We start from the raw sequence: 24393 nt of genomic DNA on the forward strand, positions 1-24393 counted from the left end.
GAAAGCACTACTCTCTGAGCCTGAGCAGCCTTTCGCCCAAGCATCAGCACAGTTTAGTGGCTGCTGTGAGCCCCGGGTGCCTGGCACACTGCTGGCTCCGCTGCCGCTTCTGCTGCTGCCATCCGAGATGCGCCATCGTAATAACTCATGCAAATGTGAGCACCCTGGAGACAAAGGCGGGTCAAGTAAATGGCGCAGGGATTCATGTCGACAAACAGTATTAGATGTAAAATGTGTACCTTTGACAGAAGTATTAATATAGTGCTTTTGATTTTTTGCTTGATGAAAAGTGAAAAGTAGTAATTACGGAGTGACAGAGGAAAATTAAGTTTTGAACCAAAGGCAAAGTTCGCGGATGAAAAACCCCAACCCAATTAGGCGCTTATGAGGAATCGAAATGCAGAGCATTTGCTCTCCCATCTCGCCCAACAACCTTTTGATTGACTCTGCTTAGATCTCTGCAGCAAAGCAGATAAATCGACATGCTACATGCATGCGCCGCTTAATCATTTCTAATAGCCATATTTGCCCTCATACTTAATTTGCTGTATCAAGCCCCATATTTTCATGCTCACTCACATTCTGCTGCTTGCGCAAAGCACTGAACAGTTTGCTATAAACACATACACATGGTGGTGCTTGTTTGTCATTTGTTAACCCCTTACGTGTTGATGGTGTGCACATCCATCCTAATTTACATAGGAACGCATTGGAGTCCCACAGTTAAAAGCTTACTGCCTCCAAGAGAAATCATGGTAGTCTACTGCTGTGTTGTACCTGATGTACCACTGCCAACTAGGCCTGATGACAAAGAAGAAAGGCTAAGTCTCTCTTTTCTTTCTTTTGCACAAGCAGCTACACCCTGCATAAAAGCCATCAGTCCGAGCGAAGGATGGACCACAGGCGGTGCGACGGTCATCATAATAGGCGACAACTTCTTCGACGGCTTACAAGTTGTGTTTGGAACGATGTTGGTCTGGAGCGAGGTAAGATGCCCAGGTTTGTGGGCTATAAACAGATAATTTTTCGCAAATGATTGTAATAATCCATTAAAGGTCGATTGACGTGCGGCATCATGGCCTTTTATGTCAAAGTGACATTTTGGGTATAGCTTCACATGGCAGAAATGTTTTGACGTAGGGAAGCATTAAGGCTTTTTAGTGGAAGCCTTGCAGCACCAGCTCTCACAGCACAATTGAACAATTAGTGTTAACATTTACTAGAAGCAGGCTTGGGCAGGCATATGGAGGCAATTTTCATATGAATGATGCCCTGTGGCTTTTCCTGCAAACCAAAACCAGAGATCATTTGCAGGCATTTTCCTTAACAAACTGTACGACCCTTAGCCTGTATGTGAAAGTAGGCTTTCGAGATGATGGAGCAATTGAAGTCAATTTCGTAATTATATTCATCTGGCTTGTGTCATGCTACCTCGGGTTTAAGTCTGTTTACTGTATGATTTTTATAGCTGATAACACCTCATGCCATCCGAGTTCAGACCCCACCGCGGCACATTCCTGGAGTTGTGGAAGTAACTCTCTCCTACAAATCGAAACAGTTTTGTAAAGGTGCCCCTGGGCGGTTTGTCTACACTGGTAAGTTCACACCTTTTCGTACCTTTCTTGAAATATTACAATTCTTTGTGTAAATAGTAGGAGTACAGCTTTTGGAAATCACACACTTAGCTATTACTTATTAAAAATCATTAGGTGTTATAACTAATAGCCCCGGTACCAGAGTATCTCATTGTGCCGTTCTGGCTGAGTTATCCAGGTGGTGAAAAGGGCATTTATTAAATGGCTAAATGTCATCTATGGACCTTCACTGTCTATACGTTTTGATGACCATGCAATTCACTATTTTCAAGTGCACGCGCCTTCATTTTCACAGTTTAAATCATCACACTTAAAGAGGGGAGGGTGAAACAGATGCTTAAGACAGGGGTTTTGTAAGCAGGCATTTCAGATGCATGACTACAATGATCTCTTGCCCTCTGTCCGGTCTTGGCCACACAACCTGTCTTACCATTTCAGGTTGATGGCAGAGCCAGCCTAGGCAGTGCAATCATGTTTTGTACAGTGAATTATGCCAGCGAGTTTGGGCAAGTTTCAGTCTGACTCAGGTCATTGCCACTTTTTATATGGATGCTCTTTTTGTAACTTCACCATTTTGTGTGGCTGTGCTTTTGAAGGCGTTCTCAATAGTGATGTCAACGTCAAAACTGGGACGTTTAAATAGTCATATTCCTCAGACAATGAAAGGCTTTTAATGTGTGAGGGAGCTTCAGAATACATCTTACATGAAATTCAAAATCGAAAGGAAACATCAGAAAACTGGTCCTCACAATGCAAAACACATAACTTTTCTGTCTCGTCTGCCTATCCACTTTCAGCAAACTACCACTCTATATTAAAAAGCATTTTCGGTCATTGTCAAGCATCCAAAAAGTACTTTTATTGAGTGATGATTTCATTTATTTAATCATGTTTGAACACTCAGTGTGTGGTCTACTTTGACTTCCACTCCTGGGCTTCTTTGCATTTGTATTTTTATTTATTTGAAAAAAAAGTCAAGCAATGTCGCACATGCACCCCTGAATGTTTCCTCGTGCTTTGCATCATGACTCTTGAACCAGCCAGAAGTTATAAATATAGTGCTGAATTTGTTGTACAAGCTACTTGGGGCTTGACAATAGTAACATCTTGCCTGCACACACACACACACACACACACACGCACGCACGCACGCACGCGCGCGCACAACTTGGCCGCTAGATAAAGCATTTAGCTCTTGGATTACATTAAGTTTACACAGAGACTTCTGGTGCCCTCACTTCAATCGCCTTTACAACATATAGACACACATCAAAGAACTTTGAGATTGCCCTTTAAGTATTTTCTCAGAAACCCATCTTGTCAATGAAGGGCAAAACACAATCCTAATCTTTCATTGCTCCTTTCCCATATATATATAGCAGAGCATTTTCCAACAGACACCTGGATGCACGTGTCACCCTTTTAGGGATCATCAGTGCAGTGTGGTTACATCCTTGTGGGTGGAGCATTGGGGCATGTTGAGCAAACATCAGCAAAGTTTTGTTGGCTACCGAGAGGCACTGTGCTGTGTATGACTTGCCTGGAAAGGCCAATTCCACTTTCACATTTTCGGAAAAAGGGTTTTTTCAACACTTTTAAACACACCAAAACTATGCTGATGTTTGCTCAATATGCCCCAATGTTTCAACTGCACAGATTCAGACTACACTGCACTGACGAACCTTAATACGGGTGAAAAGTGTGCAGTATGTTCAAAGCGATACCAATTGTTTTGATTCATTCAACATCTTTAAACCATGCACTTTTTTCATGTTTACATTTGCACACACCCCTGGACAGTTCCTACGTAATGTATGTATCTTTATTTCATGTTGGGATCTGGTATTAGGAGTGAAAAGGTCTCGTCCAGGATTGCCCATATCATTACTATTTGTTCTTGGCCAAAGTAAAAATGTTATTTCCTTCATTTTAAAACAGCACACTTGAAGATCCTATACTTTTCCTAAACATGCCCCCTAGTAATGCATTAGCATGTTAATTACTTTAAGCATACATGTGCATTACATCGTGAATGTGTTCTTTAAGATAAACCACCAGAACATTAACATCACATTGACAATTATGTTTGCATCTCGTGTTACGTTATGGTCACCTCAATACACCTCGGAGTGAGCATACAGACTCATAAAAACGCATGTTGTTGAAGGGGGAGATGGCACCAACAAGTTTTAAATGTAACAACAATGGCCACATATTATGCGGTTAGGGCCACTACGTAGGTCTAGATACCAGGGCAATGGGTACAATCTCTCTGATGAGCAATACATTACATTCAAAAGCCAGTTGAACATCCTGTTGGCAGCTCTTGCAACAGACCCCATAGATGTATTTAGCCACATGTGTTGGTTTGGTGTCCAGTGATTCCATCGAATCCAAAGCATCAATACAAAGCATTGAATGCAAAAGCATCGAAAGAAATGCATTTTTTTAAGGCAAAGGTGTTCTTGTTATTATAATGGGGGTTAAGGGGTAAAAAACAGGGGTTGGGGGGACCCCCCATTAAAAGAAAAATGAAAAAAAATACATTGTTTGATACATTTTTTCCGATGCTTTTGCATTCGATGCTGTTGCAATCGATGCTATCACTATACACCGTTGGTTTCAGTAGAGCTGATCTCTTTAGATAGGGGCTGTGCACTGTGGGTAATGTTCTGCTATATTGGAATGTATTGGACTGCACAGTGGGTTATCCAGTGCTTCCAACTCTCTCATTGAACTGGGGGACACCTCAGACTGATGCAGAATGGAGCATGCACATCCTTTCATGGCAGAATATGACATGGCCACAACACTGCCAGCCCCCCTCTTCACTTACAACACCCCCATGCTGCCAACTGAACCACTATTGCCACATTTTACCTAGCAGGCTTGCACTGCCAAATATAAAGCAAGGGTACCTCTGTTTTGTACCAAATAGAAACACATGAGTGCAGCTTCCCATCACAGTTCATTCTGGCAACAGTGAAATCACTGCTGGTGGTCCCTGTACCTTTTACACAAGCAGAGCGTTCTAAAGGGCACTAATGTTCATAGACTTTGTCCTGAAAATATTCACATTAGAACCACCTGCAGAGAGACCGTAGCAGGAATAGCCCAAGATCTGCGTTGGGCCCCAGATGATCCATCCGATTTCAATGTTATTCATAGTGCTAGTGGCATTTCCATCTTTTGTATCTGAATTGAATGTGAACTAATGTTTTCAGCTGACACTCTAACTAACCCCCAAGCCAGTCGTAACTTTCAGGATTTAATTTATGCTAATGCATGCATCAAATTTGTGATTATCATTATGGTTTGCAGAAAACAATCAAAAGCAAATGAATGAATGGCTTAATGAAGATTCTAGGCGCCCGGCTAGGTCACAAACAGGACCTGGATCAATGCCAGAATGTGGATATGCCCAGTAAATAAAACATGAGCTGCTTTCGCATCTGCTGCAAGCGATGAAAGGAAGACAATCTGTGTGTGCTGAATTGTTATTATGAAATTAGCAAAGTCTGTCTGCAAAATCCTCCCCAAATAACGGATACAGTTTGAAAGAGAGGATCATTAATGTTGTCACCACATTGATGTGGTTTATTGCGGTGAACAACCAACAGGGTTGGCAAAGAATGTGTTTTCAATACTTTATCTGGCAGCAAAGATGGCATGAAGAGGTGGGGTCGGACCCTGCCTGGCCTGGTAACTGCTGCCTGATTTACATGGCTCCTTAATTGATGGGAACAATGAGATAATCATTGGAAATTATTCTCCTCGTTGAAATCGGAACCCAGCTCCCCTATATTTCACAGTATGAAAACGATGCGGTCCCTTAATGGGAGGGACAGAACGTCCAGGGCATCTGTTTCCCATCAGTGCCCCACCATGCCTGCAGTCTGGCATAGCACGCTAACATTTAACCTTCTCAGCATGGGCTCCACCATAGGGCAAGGAGACGGCTGCATAATGAAACAAGAGCGTAGTGTGCTGCACAAAGACTCGGACTGCTCTGTATTTAGTTGTAATAAAGAACTCATTTTCTTTCCGAAAACAGATTTTATTAATCACCGACACAAGCACATACCCAGAGTCGTGCATGTGTGGACAGACAGACAGAAACACACACACGCGCAAACGCACAGACACAGACACACACCCCCCCCACACACACACACACACACACACACATTCATACAAACACAAACGTACCTAACCACAGACATCACACAACTATTTTTTCTCAGCACGATAGCAGGGTTTCTTCCGAGCTGCTCTTGCAGCTCTCCTTGTGCTTTAGGCTGCTTTAAAGTTACAATTACCTTGGGAGAACTTGGCAGTTCAGTTGATTAGCATGGTGAATTAAAAGTATGAGTCACAAATGACATGTCCGGCCCTCGTCTACTAGCCTTTTGTATTCCCAGCGCACCTCACCCCTGTTGTAGAAAGGTCAAAAATTAGAATGTGTTAACCATTTTCAACTGCAAGCAGTTAGTACCCGAATTAACAATCATTCTGTATGTAATTGCCAGTTAATAGCAAATTGCTTTTCTGGACTGTAAAATACAATACAAACTGGTGGGCCACTAAAAATAAATTAATGAGATATTTGTTCTATTTAAGAGTGAATAGTGCAAACATTATAAATGGATGGATTATGTATTTAATAGATGCCTTGTTGTCTATGAGTCTTCCATTAGCTAATAATTAAAGACTCAGAGACTCAAAGCTCTTCAAACTAATGGTAGGGGCACTTGAGACATACACATTCAAAAAACATCACTGTTATTATTTTAATTGGAATATGAAAACAGAAATGCAATTAAATCAAGACAAAATATAGGTTGCATATTTCTGAATGTATGCACCCGCCAGCATGTGTGTTACTCTTTTCTGCAAGTAGCAGTTTTTTTAATTGCTTCTCTTTAAAAATAAAAAAAATCTACTAAGAAAATTGATAATAGTTGTGTTTCCAACATAGAAGCACTGAATAATGTGACTAAGGTCCCTTCTTTGGCCGCCCTTTTCAGCCATATGCTTCGAAGGATCTCACATCACCAAGAGTATTTTACAGCACACCGGTCCTGGTTTTAAATCCGGATATTGAGATAGTGGCAGCGGGTCCAAAAGAGCATCGCTTTTGTGAATTTACTAAACTTTCATGGGTATGATTGTATTAGATGGCGATGTAATATAAGGGTTTCTGTGCATACAACATCACTCAGTCGTCAGTTGCCACCATCAGCCATAGATGTTTGCATGTTTCGGAAGTGAGCTGCAGGTCTCCTATGTGCATGCACATGCGATTCATCAGGGAGTCAATGACAACATCCCACTGAAAACATGTTTCTAAATCAGGCCCAATAGCTCCAGTCCATCACATCTAGCACAATATGCTCGGCCTGATAAACAAAAAACCTTTCATTGGGACTTTTCTATTTGAAAACATTTGTGTACATCAGGCGCACTGTCTCACAGTTCAGTGCTCTTTAAACAAATTCCTCGTATCCAGAGAGCACATTATTCTTAGTGGAATAACCACAAATCACAGTTTTAACTATTGTCAACCGGTTGCCAATGTTTTAGTTACGTAAAATATATTATGGCAAAATGTAATTCAGCGCAAGAACTGAGTACACTGAAATTTAAGAGAGCCTCTTTTAATGCCATTACATGTATTATTGACATATACAGTAACTATGCAGTTTGTCATTTTCCCAGATTTCACTTCCACGAAAACGTTCTCAAGAAGTTGAACAACATTAGTATTGCTAACATTGCTATGTCAAACATCCTTACTTAATATTTAATTGCCATGGTTTTACGATGTCGCAGGCTGTCAGCGGGGTGTATGAAAATCATAACTGAACTCTGTATTTCTCTATTCACCATCCATTTCTACATAAGTTCTTAGTGAATTCTCCTAGGAACTGGTTAAGCACCAATGAATAACATACTTTCCAGGTTTGTATGAAATGTAAAATGGTCTTATACAGCACACCTCAGCCTCTTCAGAGTAGTCATGATACCTGGTTCTGGAAACACACTTTTCTGAGTCCTTTGATGGGATAATGGAAGAAGTGGGTGCAATGCCTGTCTTTTTGGTGAGTTCATTTCGGAAATAACATGGAAGCAGTAATACAGGGCGTTCTGAATGGCCTTGTCTGTGTTAATTTGGTGGAGGTGGAGCTTTGAGGCATAAAACTGCTGTGTGTGGTGCTGGGCTGTACGTGTAGCGCAATCGTGCTAGTAGATTAGTAGGTGTCTCGATTAGTTGGGTAAGGGAGATTGGTTGGGTACTCTTGAGGAGTTGTGATATTGGATATTAAGGTTACACTGGACTGGTAGAGTTACTATTCGTAGGGTTGAGGTGTTTTACAGTGTTGTTTTCGATTTCATGATGATTGTGGTGTGGTGACAGAATCTTAGTTCTGAGGGGGACTATGTTGAGGAGACTGACCTAACTGAATCCGAACTCCCAGGTGTCCTTGATTTAAATGAAATAGGTTTTGTCTTTCATGTGGTGGCAGGTGGACCCAGTTGGTTTACATCTCTATTTTATCCTGTGAAGCTTTTTCTCTGGTCAGTCTTTGGGTCCAAGTTCACAATGGCGTTTATGTTTTAAATGTCCAAATGGTCGGCATTTGGGAACTACATGTCCCATCTGGTTCAGATGAGTTGTTACAACTGTGCTTAGAGTGCCAGGCTAATAGGTTGAAACTATCTGATTGATCTCAGGAGGGTGCCATGTAAGTTTGTATGTTTTGTATTTGTATTTATTTGTATTTATTGATTTATAAAGCGCTTTACACCAAAGCGTTGTTGTGCAAATATACACACACACCTATAAAAGTGAAATGTGCACAAGCGCTAAATACCAACCTTTTATACAGGGAAGAAAGGTGAGATGCATTTGTGGACTCTATGAGTAAACTGTGATACATTTGTGCATCATATGGAATTTTATTTGATTAGGATCCATATGAAGTTGTGTGGATGAAGGAGAGGAAGAGAGAGCTCCATCCATTTGAAAAAGGAACATTATACAAACTATTGTTCAGTGTTAGGACCATAGGTTTAGTCTTTAAATGTTCAGTTAGTCGCTCTGGACAACCACTGATGCATACACCAACATCAAGTAGAGTTGCAGGTCTGAACGCTTCCCAGTGGTGAACAAGTTATAACTATATATGGGTGTCATCATGCAATGAAAAGGTTGAAACACTTGGGTATAGGCACGTTATAAATGCCATATCATATCACATCATATCATATCATTGCATATCATATCATACACTGTTATGATAAGTTATTGTATTTTGTAAACCATTGAAAACTCAAATGGGGCACCTAGCACCATCAACGTCATAAGTAGGTTGTATCAAGAGTCTTTCACACTGACCTTTGGTAGCCAGAGCCGTAAGCTGTCCAAAGCTTGCCATTCCCAACTGTTCCCGTTGAAGTGAATCTTGCCATTCCTAAACATAGACCACAAAACAGAGGGCAATACGCTATGGTACTGGCTAGACTTAAATTCAGTAACAGCTTGTAGATGGGCCTCCAAAAATATCTCTTTCACATTTTGCATCTATCAAAAGAAAGCTGCCTGGCTCATTCTCAACTAGAACATATGTGGTCATAGCCATCCTTCCCAGATGCCCTTTCCCTGCCCACAAGAAAAAAAAAATCAAGGTCAAGACTCTCTACCTCATCTACCAGACTCCCTAGGGATGGACAACAGAGTAACTGGTCAATCTCTTCAAAAGTACCACCATGTATGGGCGCAAAGATTCTCTGTTGCCAAACGTTATGCCCAGCTTCAGGAGAAGTACCTGGGGAAATGATCCATTTCCTCCACAGGTGCCTGGCTGTGGAGCACACTTCCGCCTGACTTTATAATTATAATTGTTTATTTATAACACGCTTAATACCAATGAGTTTTCTAAGAGCGGACACCCGGGATTCAGACCTGTTTTGCTCTTCGTCATCTTGCTTCCAAGACGAGCGCGTTGCCACTGAGCTATACTACCTGTGAAAACCAAGTTCTCAACTTTTAAGTAAAATCTCTCAAAACTCTCCTATTTAAGCAAACATTTCCAGCAATATGACTCTCTCTATTGGACAGATGGTTCTTTTGCTCTACAATACTACCTGCAGGGAATACATATTATTTGCCACATGCCTTTGATATCATGCCACCTTTCTGCCTGGATCCCTTATTTCATAAAACGGTTTCATGCAGCATTGTGAATGAATGCCTTGGTCTCGAATGAACTCTTACCACCTTGTTCTTTATTACAACATTTGTTTTTCCCTGGAACTATCTTGCCCCCTTCCTGATATGTGCCTATGCTGATTGGAATATACCAAGACCTGTGAATGATCGGTTTCTTTCATTTCCCTTCCTGTCGTTTCTCCCCCTGGCTGTCTTGGAGTGTCACAATCTAACTTGTTGTGCAGCTGGCACTATACAAATTAACAATACATGCATAAATACAACTTTAAAGTTGACATCCCAAAAGTCTGCAAATTATAAGCAGCATGTTTCAGATCATATCTTTGAATGGGCATTGTCCTAATGGATGAGAACCTAAACGGGAAATTGCTATCCCCCGAAGTAAACTGTAAAACCAAAGTGTGTACCTTTGGGGAAGTAAGGGTACACCACAACATGCAGTTCATCGGCTTTTGATAATATCCTTGTTTTTGAAGGTCTGACAGACAGCCAATGTTTTTTCTCAGCAATGGCAAAATATGTGCAGTTTTAAATCCATGGACTGAATTCTACACCCACAGAGAGGACCCATATCACAGGTAATCCCTAAAATAGGTACTTTCTTATAGGTATATACTACAGTCTTAAATATATAGGGTCATTTCATGAATCTATATTTTTAGCCAGTATTTAGACTTGATTAGTTATCAGTCTTTGTGCTGAAAAGACAAAGCACATTTTCCAGAGCCCAGTCTTTGATTTTTGAGAAGATCGTTTCACTTTGGGTCATGCACCGCTGTCAACATTGAAACCTTCATGGGTGCACATCCCTATTTTATGGTAACTACTGCCGTGAACTCCAAGTGAGTAGGTCAAATTGTAAAGGGTTTCACATTTAGGAACATATCAGACCTCTGCTTTATTCCACACATGATTTGGGTCATTCATGTAAACAAATCCTAGGAAAACATTTACCCTTGACTTTCTACAGAAAGCACACTCTGGCAGGGGATCAAGTGTGCCAAAAGCAGCCAAGAGAGCAGCCAAGTAAAACAAGAGAGTTTTGTATGTCATTCTAATATGTATCCTTTGTGTAAAATAGCCGGAAGGTTGGCGTCTGTGTCTTCTTAGAACTTAAAGCTGGACTGCCAATTGGCCAGAATATTCTGGCCCTGATTTACAAAATACCATTGAAAAACGCTTCGTAAAGCAGCCCCTTTTTGTCTTCTGGTTAAATAATGAAGTCATCAGCATCCCTCATTGGTCTTCAAACATTCTACATAAAAAAGAAAATAATGGTATCCTTTTTCGTATACCACAATGCACCTGGAAAACTGTGGTAGGAATTCTAGATTAAGCCCTTTACACTGCTACTCATAAAGGAAAAGGATTCAAGGAAAAGCTAGGCAGACTCACCAATGAAGTAAGACAGTTTAGGAGGTGGCCGTGGCATAACCTTTTGAAAACCACTGGCAAATAAAAATAAACATAGTGAGATTCCTCCTGTCTGTGATAAGGACAGCGCCAACTTCCATGGGCACCAGGGTTGCAACTGGAGCTCAGTGCCCCATTTATCAGTGTGCTGATATAGCCGCCACTAGAACACAGTGCTTCCACTGTAACTCAGTTAATATTTCCAAAATTTGCAGTACATTGCAGAAAGTATGACTAGGCACATACCGTTGTCAAAACAATAAAACATGTATTGAAATGTGAAGGGAAGTATGAACCCTGTCCTTTCTGATACGAAATATCGATTTGGCCTCAGGAAAATCCAAGGGAATAACTATAAAACATGGTCTTAACAGTTTCAACTTGGTACAAAATAACTATAGGTTTTGAAACCTCAAAGTACAGAATGTTTTTTTTTAAATTTTAAGTCAATGGTTCAATCAGGTTTTGCTGGATCACTGTTGCCACTCTAGCTCTGTGTCTCCAAGGAGGCCAGAGAAATGAGACATAGCATTTGTGGTATTGCACAAGAAGACCATTTGTCCTAATCAGTGACACCCATTTACCGGAATTGCTTAAAATGAACTATACCTCATATAGAAATCACACATTTAGAGTGTTCCATTTATCATCTGAAAATTGAGGGCCAGTAAACTTTTCTGTTCCTCCGGCGGGATCATAGGCATGCATCAAAATGTTAAAAATGATTGGTGAGCGAGAACTGTCAGACATTTATCAAGGGAAAGGCACATTATTTGCTAATTTCCCGACCCAGCTACTGACAGGGTGCTTCGTCTTTAGACCCATGGTGACCAACATGGCCTTTTTGTTATTAGTACAAGTCAAGCGATTTTTGGCTGGTGCAAACAAGACACATTTATCTATCATCAGTGGGTGCTTTATTTTTTTTCAAGTGGCTGTGACCAAAGCCCGTTCTTTGTATCACGGTTGGTTGTGCTAGCCTGGATAAGTAACATGCCGGTCTGTGGAGCAAATTGATAGATCACAAAGTTTGCAAGTCAAGGTGAAGGCATCGACTGCACTGCACCACGCTTGACAACATGCATTCTTGAGCAGACAATAATTTATCTTCGATAAAAGGACAAAGAGGTCATCTTGGTTGTATTCAATACATGCTCCAATTTGAAAGTGCAATGTACCCTCAATTTTGAACTAGTTTCTTAAAACAAATGTCACAAATTGCAACGACCACGTTGGTTGGTATATAGGGGACTCCCTTGAGCATAAAATTCAGTGGGGGAAAAAAAGCAGAGCTGCACACAGTAAATTGCATTGCAGTTCTTTCATTAAACAAAAAAAAAAACACACACACACAAGCTAATCAAAGTTTGGAAATGTGTCTGTTTTATTTGAATTTGTAGGCTATGCTTCTATGTCTTTGCTAGCACAAAGAAGTTGTTCTGAATGATTAAACATAGTGCTTTGAGTATAGCTAATATTTAAACACAATAATTGGCTCTATGGCCAGTGGCCATTACTCAATGCATTAAAATAATTCTAGTTCTTGCCCTTTGCTGTGGGAATTGGACAGTTTCCAATGGTAAGCATAGTTTTGAGCCTTTGTTTTACCTGGAAGATTGATTATCACATTACAGTTCGGCTAGAATCTCTGCATATTCAACCTTTTCATCATCACATGTAGTGCAAAGTTTACTTTGAAGTGCACACTTAACTGCTGGTTACATTTGTGTAACTGATATAAGATCAATGTGGAATTGTATTTTTCATGATATAGTGCTTATGTTCTATGGGTGATTATGTGACTCTGTATCACTTTATACAAAATATAACACGATTTAACACATGCTATTGGCTAAGACAGGCATATTTCTTACTAGCTTGCAATGAAATTAATTTCTAAATGTATTCAGAAGTCTCATTGTGGGTTGAGTGTGGCTACTTGCATGCTGGTGATATATGTGAATGTTACACTATTCAACGGGCACTTCAAATGTATTATTTATGTTGGGGGATGCATATGTGTGACCAGGTTACTTGACAAACCTAAGAATTAAAAATTAAGCTCTCTCTTGCCATTCTACCCCCTGGTCCGACGCACACTGCTAGCCACACCTTGGATGCTCTTATCTCCACCGACCTCCCTCTCTCTATACCTCTCACTACCCCACTCTCATGGACTGATCACTCTATTCTCTCCTCTTACTTGAAGCTTTGCTCTCCTTTAGCATTGGCACACCCTGCACTACCTCCTATCTTCAAGGTCATCCGACCCATGAAAAAAGTGTCAGTGGCTGCCTTTGCCTCCACCTACTCTCCTCCTCCTACTCTTGTGGCTGACTCCCACCCTGATATAGCCCTCTCAAACTTTCACCTTTCCATCTCCAATACACTCAACATACTTTCCCCTGTCATGAGGGTCCAACTGAAGCCCGCCAAAAAGTGCAACTCATGGTATGACCCTGACCTGCTGACCTTAAATGCAAGTGCAGGGCAGTGGAACAGAAATGGGGATCTTCAGGCACACCCTTTGACAAGCTGGCCTGCCGTCTTCTACAAAGGCAATAACGATTCTGCACCTGTTCCGAGAAAAGAGTCCATATTCAAGCCTGCATCGCCTCAGCATCCAACAACACAGCCAAACTTTTCAAAGTCTGTAAGGAACTGATCAACCCTATTGCAGCCTCATCCTCTATTGCACCCACCCAGGCCCTTTGCAGTGCCCTTGCTGCACACTTCACCATCAAAATACAGGGCATCCAGTCTTCTCTCACCTCTGCACCTACTTGTGCAGCATCATCTCTTGGGTCCCCCTTGGCCACCCCAACCATGTCCCCGCTTCTCTTCTCTCTCTCGCCTGTCACACCTAAGGAGGTCTCTAGACAAGTCTTCTTCCAAACAGGTGGACCCCTGCCCCTCCAAAACCATCAAGGACAACATTGACTATCTAGCTCCAGCTTTGGCAGACCTCTGCAACCTCTTTTTTTGCCACTGGAGGTTTCCCACTTCTCTCAAGCATGCTTTTGGGCACCCTCTGCTCAAATAACCCTCTGCCAACACTACTATTCCGGCAAACTATCGCCCAATCTCCATCACTCCTTTCCTGAGCAAACTCCTGGAGAAGTTGACTATCTCTCATCTTACCCCCACACTGAATCTGTTGGTTGTCTCCATGACCAGGAGTCTGGCTTTAGAGCATCCAGAGGCATGTCTACCTCTGTCTTCATTCTCCTTGAACTCTCCTCTGCCTTTGGTACAGTAAACCGCAACCTCCTGATATCCCATCTCTGTGATACCCTGGGCATCACTGATCCGGCCCTGGTGTGGCTAGTATCCTTTCTCTCTGTCCATCCTTCAAAAGTAGAACTTGGGTCCTTTCTCTCCGCTATCACTCTCTCTACTTGTGGTGTATAATCTATCCCCCTGGTTTTTCAATGTCTACATGGCCCCTTTGGCCCACATGATTTCTGCCTTCACCTCCAACTTTCAGTGTTATGCAGATGACACACAGCTCTCGTTCTGGCTACCCTCGGCCTCTTCCTTCTCCTCGCTCATCCCTGACTGTCTGTCTGCAATTCAGTCCTGGTATGCTGCCAATGACATTTGCCTTAATGCCAATAAGACAGAGATTGTCTTCATTGGGACTCCTCCACCTGCTTTGCCACTTTCACTCTGGTCAGCCAGTGAGGCAAAACATCTGGGGGCCATCTTCAACTCTACTCTCTCCTTCCCATCTCATATCTCGGACATGTCAAAAAAGCCCCACTACAAGCTGCACCTTCTCTGAGGTATTATTCTACCTTTTCTAACCTTCCCCCAGAGGCTCACTGTCTTGAGAGCCCTGGTTCTCTCCAGACTGGACTACTGCAACAGTCTCTATCTCAATCTTCCTACGTCTACTCTACAACCTCTTCAACCTATCCAGAACAGAACTGCCAGACTTATTCTTGGCCTCAAGCCCAGGGCCTGCATCTCTCTGGTGCTGAAATCCCTCCACTGGTTCCCTGTGGCTGCAAGGATGAAGTTCAATTTCCTCTGCATAGCCCACAAGGCTTTCTGGGTCCAGGGCCCTTTATATCTACAACGCTCTCTTCCTAAATACTTTCCTTCCAGAGCCTTCGACTCAGCCTCCTCCAACTCATTGCGGTTGAGAAGTTTTTCCAAACAGAGATTTTGGGGTAGATCCCAATCCTCTGTAGGTGCCTCCCTCTTGAACAGCCTACCTGCCTCTCTCTGTCTTGAGCCGGACCTCCTCAAGTCCCGCAAACTCCTCGAGACCTTCCTCTTCTCTTCCTCTTTCTCTCTCCCTCTTCCCTGCTCACCTCCTTCTCTTCTCTCCTGCTTCCCTCCTTTGTTCTGTTCCCCAACATGCTCAGTTTGCTGACTGGTCACCTGGTGCACCTCCAGAGCCTCACAGGTCCCAGGTTCCCCTGCCAGTCCTGTACTTGCCTCCGGGCATCGACACTCTGGCTTGCACTGCTGTACTTGGAATATATTTCATGAGAGTGGCAACCAGTCTACACTTAACCCAAGCCCCTGCTGGACTGGGAGTACTCGTCCCCCTCCCCCTCCCTCGCACTGCCTGTCTACGCAGTTGCACAAGCTTAAATGTACTAGGCTTAGCAGGTTTTTCTGTCCTGTCCTCCTCTGTCTCCCCATTGTGCTTAATATACTCATGCATAGGCACATTGATGACCAACACATTTGTCTTTGTATGTCCTTCCCCCCTCCATTCTCTCCCCACTCTTTGTCATACACTTATACCAATAGAAATGCCTCTGGCCTAGTGAGCTAGTTATTGTTGTAGATCGTTCAGATTCTTCAAGGCCGAAGAATGACGACGATATCCACTTGTCCCGTTCCCGCCTTGAAGCGCTTTCAAGCACTTCACTTGTGTATAAGCTCTTTACAAATAAAGAATGACATTTACAATTTTTTAACAATTACAATCCACAGCCACATTTTTAACAAAACTATGTAAGAATCAACAACTATTGAGTAGTTTTGAGGAATCAGTTTCCTCATATTCATCAAATGCAGCAGTATCACAGTGTTCTGTAGCAACCACTGCATGCTGTACACGATCAGTCAGACAATAACTTAGATTGCAAAGAAAGCATACCTCTTCTTTGACATTTCTTTAGCTACAACACATTTTCTAAGGTAATCTCAGGGGATATCAAAAGGCCATAGACGTACCACTTGTACACATGTGCTACTCATATATTCTGATAGTTGGTCAGATTAGGAGAAGGAGGCAAATGAGGCAAAGGGAGAGTGGCGTATCCCCAAGTGAGGGTGTATGGCAGACGGGGAATGAAGGAGTGAGCGGAGAGGGAGCATTGGCACTAGGGCAGGCAGAGAGTGTGAGAATGCTGGTAGATAGCAGCAGCGTAGAATATACAGTGAGGGCTTGGATCAGTAAATAAAACCACCATTTCGTGCTCCTTTTTGGCCATTCATGTATGTTCCATAGGTTGCTGAAATAACATGCAAATGAATCAATAATAAACTGCCCATCATGTAAAGAATTATCTTTGGCACAATGGTGCTGTTGAATGTTGATCAACATGTACGGGGGTGCTAGTATGACATAGCAAGTCAAAGGATATGTTTATTGCTAATCCTAAAACAATAACACAACACCTGTTCATTGTGGATTGGTTTGGTAATCCAATTATATATGATTAGACAGCTCTTACTCTGCAAATCCTGAAAGCTTTGTTGGATGACTATCATGAAAATGACTACATTGTATTTTTCTGTGATGGTCCATTTACCAAGGTTACTCTATCAATTACAGATGGAAAGTGAACTAGGGAATGGAATTGATTGTGAAAGATGTGCTGGTTAGAATGTACACTGTTAGTTTAGTTGAAGACAGCATTGAAAGGGGTTCGCCATTTCTTTAATAGCCAGCTCTTGGGAAACCTAGAGATTGACTTAGAGATGATGCTTGAGCGACTGACACATAAGACATCACTGATGCTTGCTTTCGCATGAGGAGGTTAGGGTGGAAAAAGTCATAGACAGAGATAAAGCTAAATGGTGCAAGAGTCAGGAGAAACATCAGAAGAGATCATTATGCAGAGAAGGGCATAGAGAAGCGTGCACCACTTGAGACAGTGACTTATTGATCAGAACTGTGGAAAGGCGAATGCACCTAAGAGCTCTTAGGTGTGGCGTCAATCTTCAACTTTATGTGATATGACTAATGATGGTTTCTACACAGCTTGAAAATCAGATACTGACTAGCGAATTGTGACTTAAGACAACACTACTCTCCCATTTCAATTTCAAAAACTAATACTTCGTCACTGGTACGTTTTTGCATAGATACTTTTCTGGACAGTGCATGGCATAAACATCATGCTATCCAAAGGACACGTCACCATGTCAAGGCGTAGTATTTGGTGTTCATTTGAGGGTATGAAGTATTTTCATTGTCATTACATTTTCAGCTTCAGTGATGTTCATGTGCCAATAAATGAAATACATTTGTAATCCTGTGCACCATGCCATACATGTCACATTTAGGTAGGACCAATAAATTAGGCTGAGTGGGAAGAATGGTGTTGATGGTGTGTAATGTACAGTTTATGTAAAGTTTTGTTTTCTAAACATATCTGTTCCCAAAGATGAGTTTTGATTCTTTTGAAATCATGGCAGTATGTAGTTTGGGGGGAGCGATAATGTTAGCAAAATATGATAGGTGTGTACCACAACATTTGGCCCTGTGAGACATGCTGAGGGGCCACTCACCCCCGAAGCTCCTCAACAAAGCACAGGATGCATCAGACTCCAGGCCAGCCTGGATCATCACGTGGTGTCTGTAATGCCCAGGATGATTATATCTCTGCAGGGGCACGTGCCCACTGGTCTACGTGAAAGATGTACTATGTTTATAAATCAAAGCTTAAATCGTTTGTGTAACATAGAAACAAGGCGGCAGTGCCTTGTCCCTGGTACCCAAATATAACATCCATCAGTGGTGGGTGGTGAATTTTTTTAATAGAGGGGTGTAAATATTTGCCATAAGTATGCAAGAGTGACTAAAGCGTAGCGAGAGAGCCGAACATATGAAAGTGGAATTGGGGGAGGGGTTCTACCCGAAGATTGCTTTTTAATAATGTTTTAAAATGGTGCATTATACAGTACACTTTCTGTAAACAAACAAAATGGGTAAAAGGTCTGACAGTTTGCAACTGGTTTTGTAGGGTAATTCATGAAAACGATCCAATAGATGCAAGTGACCAACAGTGTACAGCAGCAGTTCCTAAAGCATTTTCATGCATTTCCCCACAATATATGCCATTACAAAAACATGTTCACGCTGGCTCTGCCCATACATTTCCAAAATGATTGCACCAATAAATGCCAGTAAACCAACATAAGAACATACTCCTGTTGGCTCTGCAATTAAACATGCCATGCCACAATAAGGAAACATGTCCAAACCGGCTCCAATCTAGGCTAGTGTAGACACATTCACACACTTATCAAGCTTGGTTTATCATCGATGTTCAGTAAAAAATGTCATGACACAATAGAAAATAGCTTGGCTAGTTGCACCGAAATGCCAGTCTACCCACATAATATTATCATGCTTCCTTTATCATAGACGCTAAGTAATCAATGTCATGCCAGAGTAAGAAATGGCTAGACTGGCTGCATTAAAATACCAGTCTAGCCGGGTATTAGCACATATGTTAAGTGATGTTATTTCTTTGTCACAATGCTTGCTTTAACATGGATGCCCATCAGAAATGCAGTAGTAGCACAACACACCATCCACCACATTACGCCCTACACCCCCCACCCACCAAACCAGATTCTCCGCCCAGCACAAGAGAACAACATTCACTCTTTTATTTACATGCACTGCACACTTGCTCATTCACACAGGCACCCAGCCACCCATGCATCATACACTCACTCATTCACACACACATTACATACATAATACACATACCTAATACACACCCTTGTATGCATGCAATCATACAAATATACAAACATACATCATACACATGCAACACCCTCACACACACACACACACTTAATGTTTTTCTTCTTACCCTCCAGTCGCCTGGCTTCCAAGGGACTCCTCTGCAGCAGGCCCCCCAGTTCTGCACTCCACTGATCAGACAGGAAACAGGAAGCTCTCAGGCAGGTAGAGCTTCCTGGTTCCTGACATGTGCAGGGCAGCCAGGGCTTCTCCGTCTTGCGCTAAATGTAATAATTAATTATTTCCTTTGCGACTTGTGGTGGAGGCGATCAGGTGCACAAAACAAATAATTATTTCCTTTTCGGTGCTAGTTTGAAGAGCGTTACACCACTGATGATAGTGCTTTATGGGTACTTTGTGCTGCTACAACAGTTCTTATTGTTGCATGCTTAAAAGGCAGCGTATGTAGCTGATCAAGCAAGCAAGTTTAGTTGCTGATGAAATGAATGAAACTATTCTCCTAGATGCAACCTCTGATACTTAACTGGATTCTTTAAGGAAACACATAAATAGCACAAGTTGCATATGTTGCTCAGTGCCAAGTGCTATACCTCAACCCACTTCATATCTTCTCTATTAAAGGTGAAGGGGCTATGGGCCTCAATCCAAATGTCAAGATATTAGTAGTTCTAATAGCCCCAAACTGAATTGCCATTACCACCAGTAGTAAGAGTGGCAAGTCTACCTAATTATGAGTTTATCCTTAATCCCCATTCTAATATCCCATTGGACTTCATTGAGGAATGGCAGCATCGTTGCCGATAGTAATATTGACAGCACCACACAGTATTACTCATGCAGGAGGTTTTAATGCCTTTGAGTTTACAAACCTACAATCAGACAGATCGGTAAAACAAGTAGTAACACGATTAGTGCCTGTTTTTAGCACTGCCATCTGATTCTTCACGAGGGCATATGCCATGACACACATTGTGGGAAAAGACGCTGACAATATTTGAATTCAATCAAGGATTCTTTTGTTTGGTAAAAATGTGAGACAACAATTTGTGGCAAGACAATACCATGCTTTAAACTGCAACCCGACAGGCAGATGCAGTACGTTTTGTTTAAATCTAAACTGTTCATTTTTCTGGTTGTAAGAAAGTGCCACATTCTCATTTCTCTTAAATGTGCCTCCCACAAAGTGAATAACATAATTACTTATAAAGCTGAAGAGTCTTGACTGTCGAGTTATCTTACATAGATGTATTTCATTAACAGTGCATACTAGCTTTGTCTATTCTAAATTTGAACCCGTTTTATTGCCCCTTTTTCCTCTCATTATTACAGGCTCTAACAATCAACCTGTGCCCTTTGTGATATTGTAGATATCAGTGTTCCTTGTAGGTCATTACATCTAATGGTGAACAAGACCCGTTGCCCCTTCCAAATTAGTGGCAATGGCATTGATGGAATGATTCTTATGACTTGCACAGTAGCAATCCTTCCCAAATTGACTATCATTAGATAACTGCCTGAGGAAACATGTAATCACAAGGGGCCAATTTCAGACCACCAGTTTATTGATTTTTGTGGAGCACCTGACAAATCATGTCAGAGTTATGTTACATTTTGCCAGCCCCAACAGAAGACTACACGAGGGGAAATTGTGTGCTTCCCGACTACTGGAGCACCAGGATGGTCTTGTGAATCCATTGCTATGTTTACCTTTGCCAGTGCATGAATAATGCTCTTGCAGTAGAATTCACTGCAGGTGTATTTCTGTGGAAGGCTCATTTCTTCACCCACACAAGTTTGGCCAAGATTGAGAAGTAGACAGACATGCTCATGTAAAAACACTCAAAGCCACTGGGCGTAGTATGCTACATTTGCACATGTGAAAGCCCTGGTTTAACCTCGCACTCACGTTATCGCCAGTGCAAACACAATGCAAGTCTGTTTGCAGGGCTGATAACGTGATTGCAGATGTGGAGTGTTTGCACATAAGAATCGTCAGCGGGGTACCGCCTTTTCACTTTGTTTTTAGTTGTTATTGTAGGATGTTGCTCGTGCATTGGTGGCCCACCGGCACAACTCACACTTTCCGAAAGTGTGCCTCTATTGGTTTCTTCTGAATCCTCATCATATTTCAGCAGACCAGACACTATCTTGCTTTTTTCGGAAGGAAGTGCAGCTGCTAGCCCACGCCATATACTTTTCCCTAGTTGCAGAACTGGTTTACGTGGATTTAGTTTCAGTAAGATTTTAAAAGTCACCCTCAGATGTATTCTTTGAGGTATGTAAACACATTTTTTTAAATGCAGTCCAGAAGTTGCCATCCAGGAGATTATTTTTGTAACAAGTAACACGAGATGGCTGCCCGGTTTTCTTACTCTGTGTAATCTGACATCACAATGCAGGTGTTTGCAGTCAGACATTGCTGTGAAAGGGACAGTCCCTGTGAAAGTAGGCCCAGCTAGGTTACATGATGCAAGAATTGGTAAACAAAGAAAAGAAAAAACAGTATGCGTAGCAATGAATGAGAACACACCTGAGGTTCATATTAGGGCCTTATTTAGGAATATTTTGTGACATTGCATGACTGGAACATCTTTTTTAAGTGACGTTTGAATTTAAAGGTTGCAATAAAAAGTGAGGTTAAAATTCCGATTGCTTTGCCTCCTGTAGTCATCTGGTGTTCTTGGGGAACCCATTTTATTAGGGAAAACCACTAAACTGAAAAAGGGATTGCTTTTTCAATGAAAAATCAATGTTTAGTTCCTTTTGAGAAAAAAAGAGGTTAAGAGTCTTTTTAATTTTTGCAGTAAATAGGTTGTCCTTACTAAGTCAAACATGTTCGTCCTGCTTCAGCAGGCAAGACCACCATCTGATGGATGGTGTGTGTTCAGACCCTCCACGCTTTTGTATTTGCCATGCACTCCACAATGGCCGGCTCACCCTGCCGAGTTCTGTGATTGAAATTCATTGCCAAATTTATTGAGAAATTAATGAGAAAAGCTGCAAAGTATTGACTTTGAGAGGAAAACACAACTCATCTTGAATGAGGAGGAAAATGCAGCAATAATTTAGCCGCTATTGATTTGGCCCTGTCCATGTATTGATCTTCATTTTACAATATTAATTTGCACCTGCGATCCGGCTGCAAAGGGAACCGATTTCATTTCTTTGCAGTGTTAATGTGCAAAGCATTAGGTGCCCGTGTGTAGCGGTAGTACTACGCGTCACTCTGGAAAAGCCGATGATTTTCTTCTGTTTGTGCTTGTTATTGAAGGAGGGCAAAAAATAGATCATTTGTCAGACAAAATGTTAAATTGAAAACCCATCTGAAATGTATACCTCCTCTTAGCACCGTAGGCTGCATTTCATCCGCGCGTGGGACAATCAGCAACCAGAAATTCCAACCACTTCTCATCATCATGCCCATATTGGTTCAAAGTTCATGAAATTTCTATGAGCATTGATCCCTTCCCATTGATTTTTTTTTTTTTGCAGCACATCTTTGAAATTTTAATTTCCCAAGCATCTGAATGTCTTATGGATGAAATGCACTGGGTAGAGACAGTGGGTGATAAAGTGCGCAACTTATCATTATTTCAAAGCCGGAGAAAAAAAGGGGGCAAAACAGGCAATCACAGACTTTGTATAATATTTTGGAGGCGATCTGAAGAATGCGGTCTGATGGGGTGAAGTATTCATCCGGGACCTGAACATCAATTCTGCCTGCACGAGGCACACATTTTTTAATATGGCTTTTTATGCCGCCATTTCTGAAAGGGAAGCTGTCTTGACAAACAGCAGGACAAAGGAGCATTCCTCACCCGGCAGTCATTTGCTCACAGCAGTCTGTATCACCTGGCCAAGTTCACCTACTTACTTATCTGTAGGACATTTAATAACCTCAAGGTGGTGTAATTGCTATTGGCATGCCCCTCCTTGGATTCAGCTGGTTACCGTGTAAAGTACTCGTCAGCAAATGGCACTTAGGACCTGCAATCACGTCCATCCTCTAGGGGGCTCCCTCGGCAATGAGGAATCCGATTGGACTTTATTTAATTCTACACGTTACAACCTCTTTTCTTTGGGGCAGGGCGAAGCAAAACAGTGATTAGGGTGCCAGCGTCAATGTTGGAAAAGCATACTATATCTTATTTAAGGATCGCCATGTTTAATTGGCACTCCTGCGTCTTCCCAAGAAAAGGAACTGCAGATGTTCTTATTATGTAGTTATGCTGCTAATGTGAAAAACGGCCTCATTACCAGGATCTGTTTGTAGCCAGAAAATTACTGCATTATGACAAATGCATGATTGGGAAGTTGCAGGAAGATGATCATTATTGAAATGAAACTGGAACTCATTTAATAGCTGAGACCAGCAGCTGGAATGAAGCAAATGAATGCCTTCCTGTTTTTATTATTGCAGTCGGGGTTTTCAGGCTGGAGGAAAAGCTGAACCCCTTATGTCGTGCTGATAGTTGGGCACTTGCCGAACAATGAATGGTTTGCTGGTGCTAACAGAACGGCGCTTCCTGCATTCGCTTCTTTCCTTCACGTGTATAATGACACTATTTAAAAATAGGGCTCAGCGCCGGAGTAGAATTATTTTAAAGTGCTGAAGTGTGTATCAGGCAGGCAACAAGACTTCCAAGCATGTTCTACACGTCTCAGTAGCTTGGTTATCAGTTAAGGTGCTGCAGTCGCAATGACTCTTCTTCCCAGTGCAACACAAGTGGCTTATATAAGTAGCCTGCGATTTCGGTCGAGCTTTAGGAGGAGAAATGTTTAGGCATATTGGTGCTAAGAGGCGGGGATATACATGAGGATTACAAGTGGTGTTCCTATGGTGTTCCTATGGTCAAGGTGCAAGGAACTTCCAAATCTTATTTGTCTTTCACAGATTGATTTGTATGCACATTATTTTGCATATAACGTGTACGTGCCAATTAATACGAAGATTATGCTTTATAAACAATGGTAAACTAAAACATTTTGCACGACACATTATTTTCTTAAATCCCATTTGCAAGCTTTTTGAACAGGTGTGTGCCCACAGTTAATGTATACATATGCACCAAGACTGTACATGTGTACATTATGGCTTAGCATGTAGTGGCACATGAAAATAATTATTGAGCTCTTCTCAGTCCATCAGAATGCTCAGAATGCAGTCAATAACTACTGATATTGAA

General features: G+C 41.8%; 1 protein-coding gene across 20 annotated transcripts in view; it reads left to right on the forward strand.

Annotated features, from left to right (window-relative positions):
• EBF3 (EBF transcription factor 3) overlaps nucleotides 1–24393 on the forward strand; it is a 201689-nt gene that overhangs the window by 131402 nt on the left and 45894 nt on the right. For 14 of the 20 annotated variants that reach the window (XM_069611467.1, XM_069611461.1, XM_069611451.1 and 11 more), the window contains exons 9-10: nucleotides 853–986; nucleotides 1469–1595. In XM_069611467.1, coding sequence (XP_069467568.1) covers nucleotides 853–986; nucleotides 1469–1595 — 261 coding nt within the window. The remainder of the gene's footprint in view (nucleotides 1–852; nucleotides 987–1468; nucleotides 1596–24393) is intronic. The other 6 variants (XM_069611452.1, XM_069611463.1, XM_069611457.1 and 3 more) reach the window with 1 other exon arrangement.

This window comes from Ambystoma mexicanum, chromosome 8, assembly GCF_040938575.1.
Source record: "Ambystoma mexicanum isolate Mex_15411 chromosome 8, UKY_AmexF1_1, whole genome shotgun sequence".
In the NCBI taxonomy this organism is placed as follows: Eukaryota; Metazoa; Chordata; class Amphibia; order Caudata; family Ambystomatidae; genus Ambystoma; species Ambystoma mexicanum.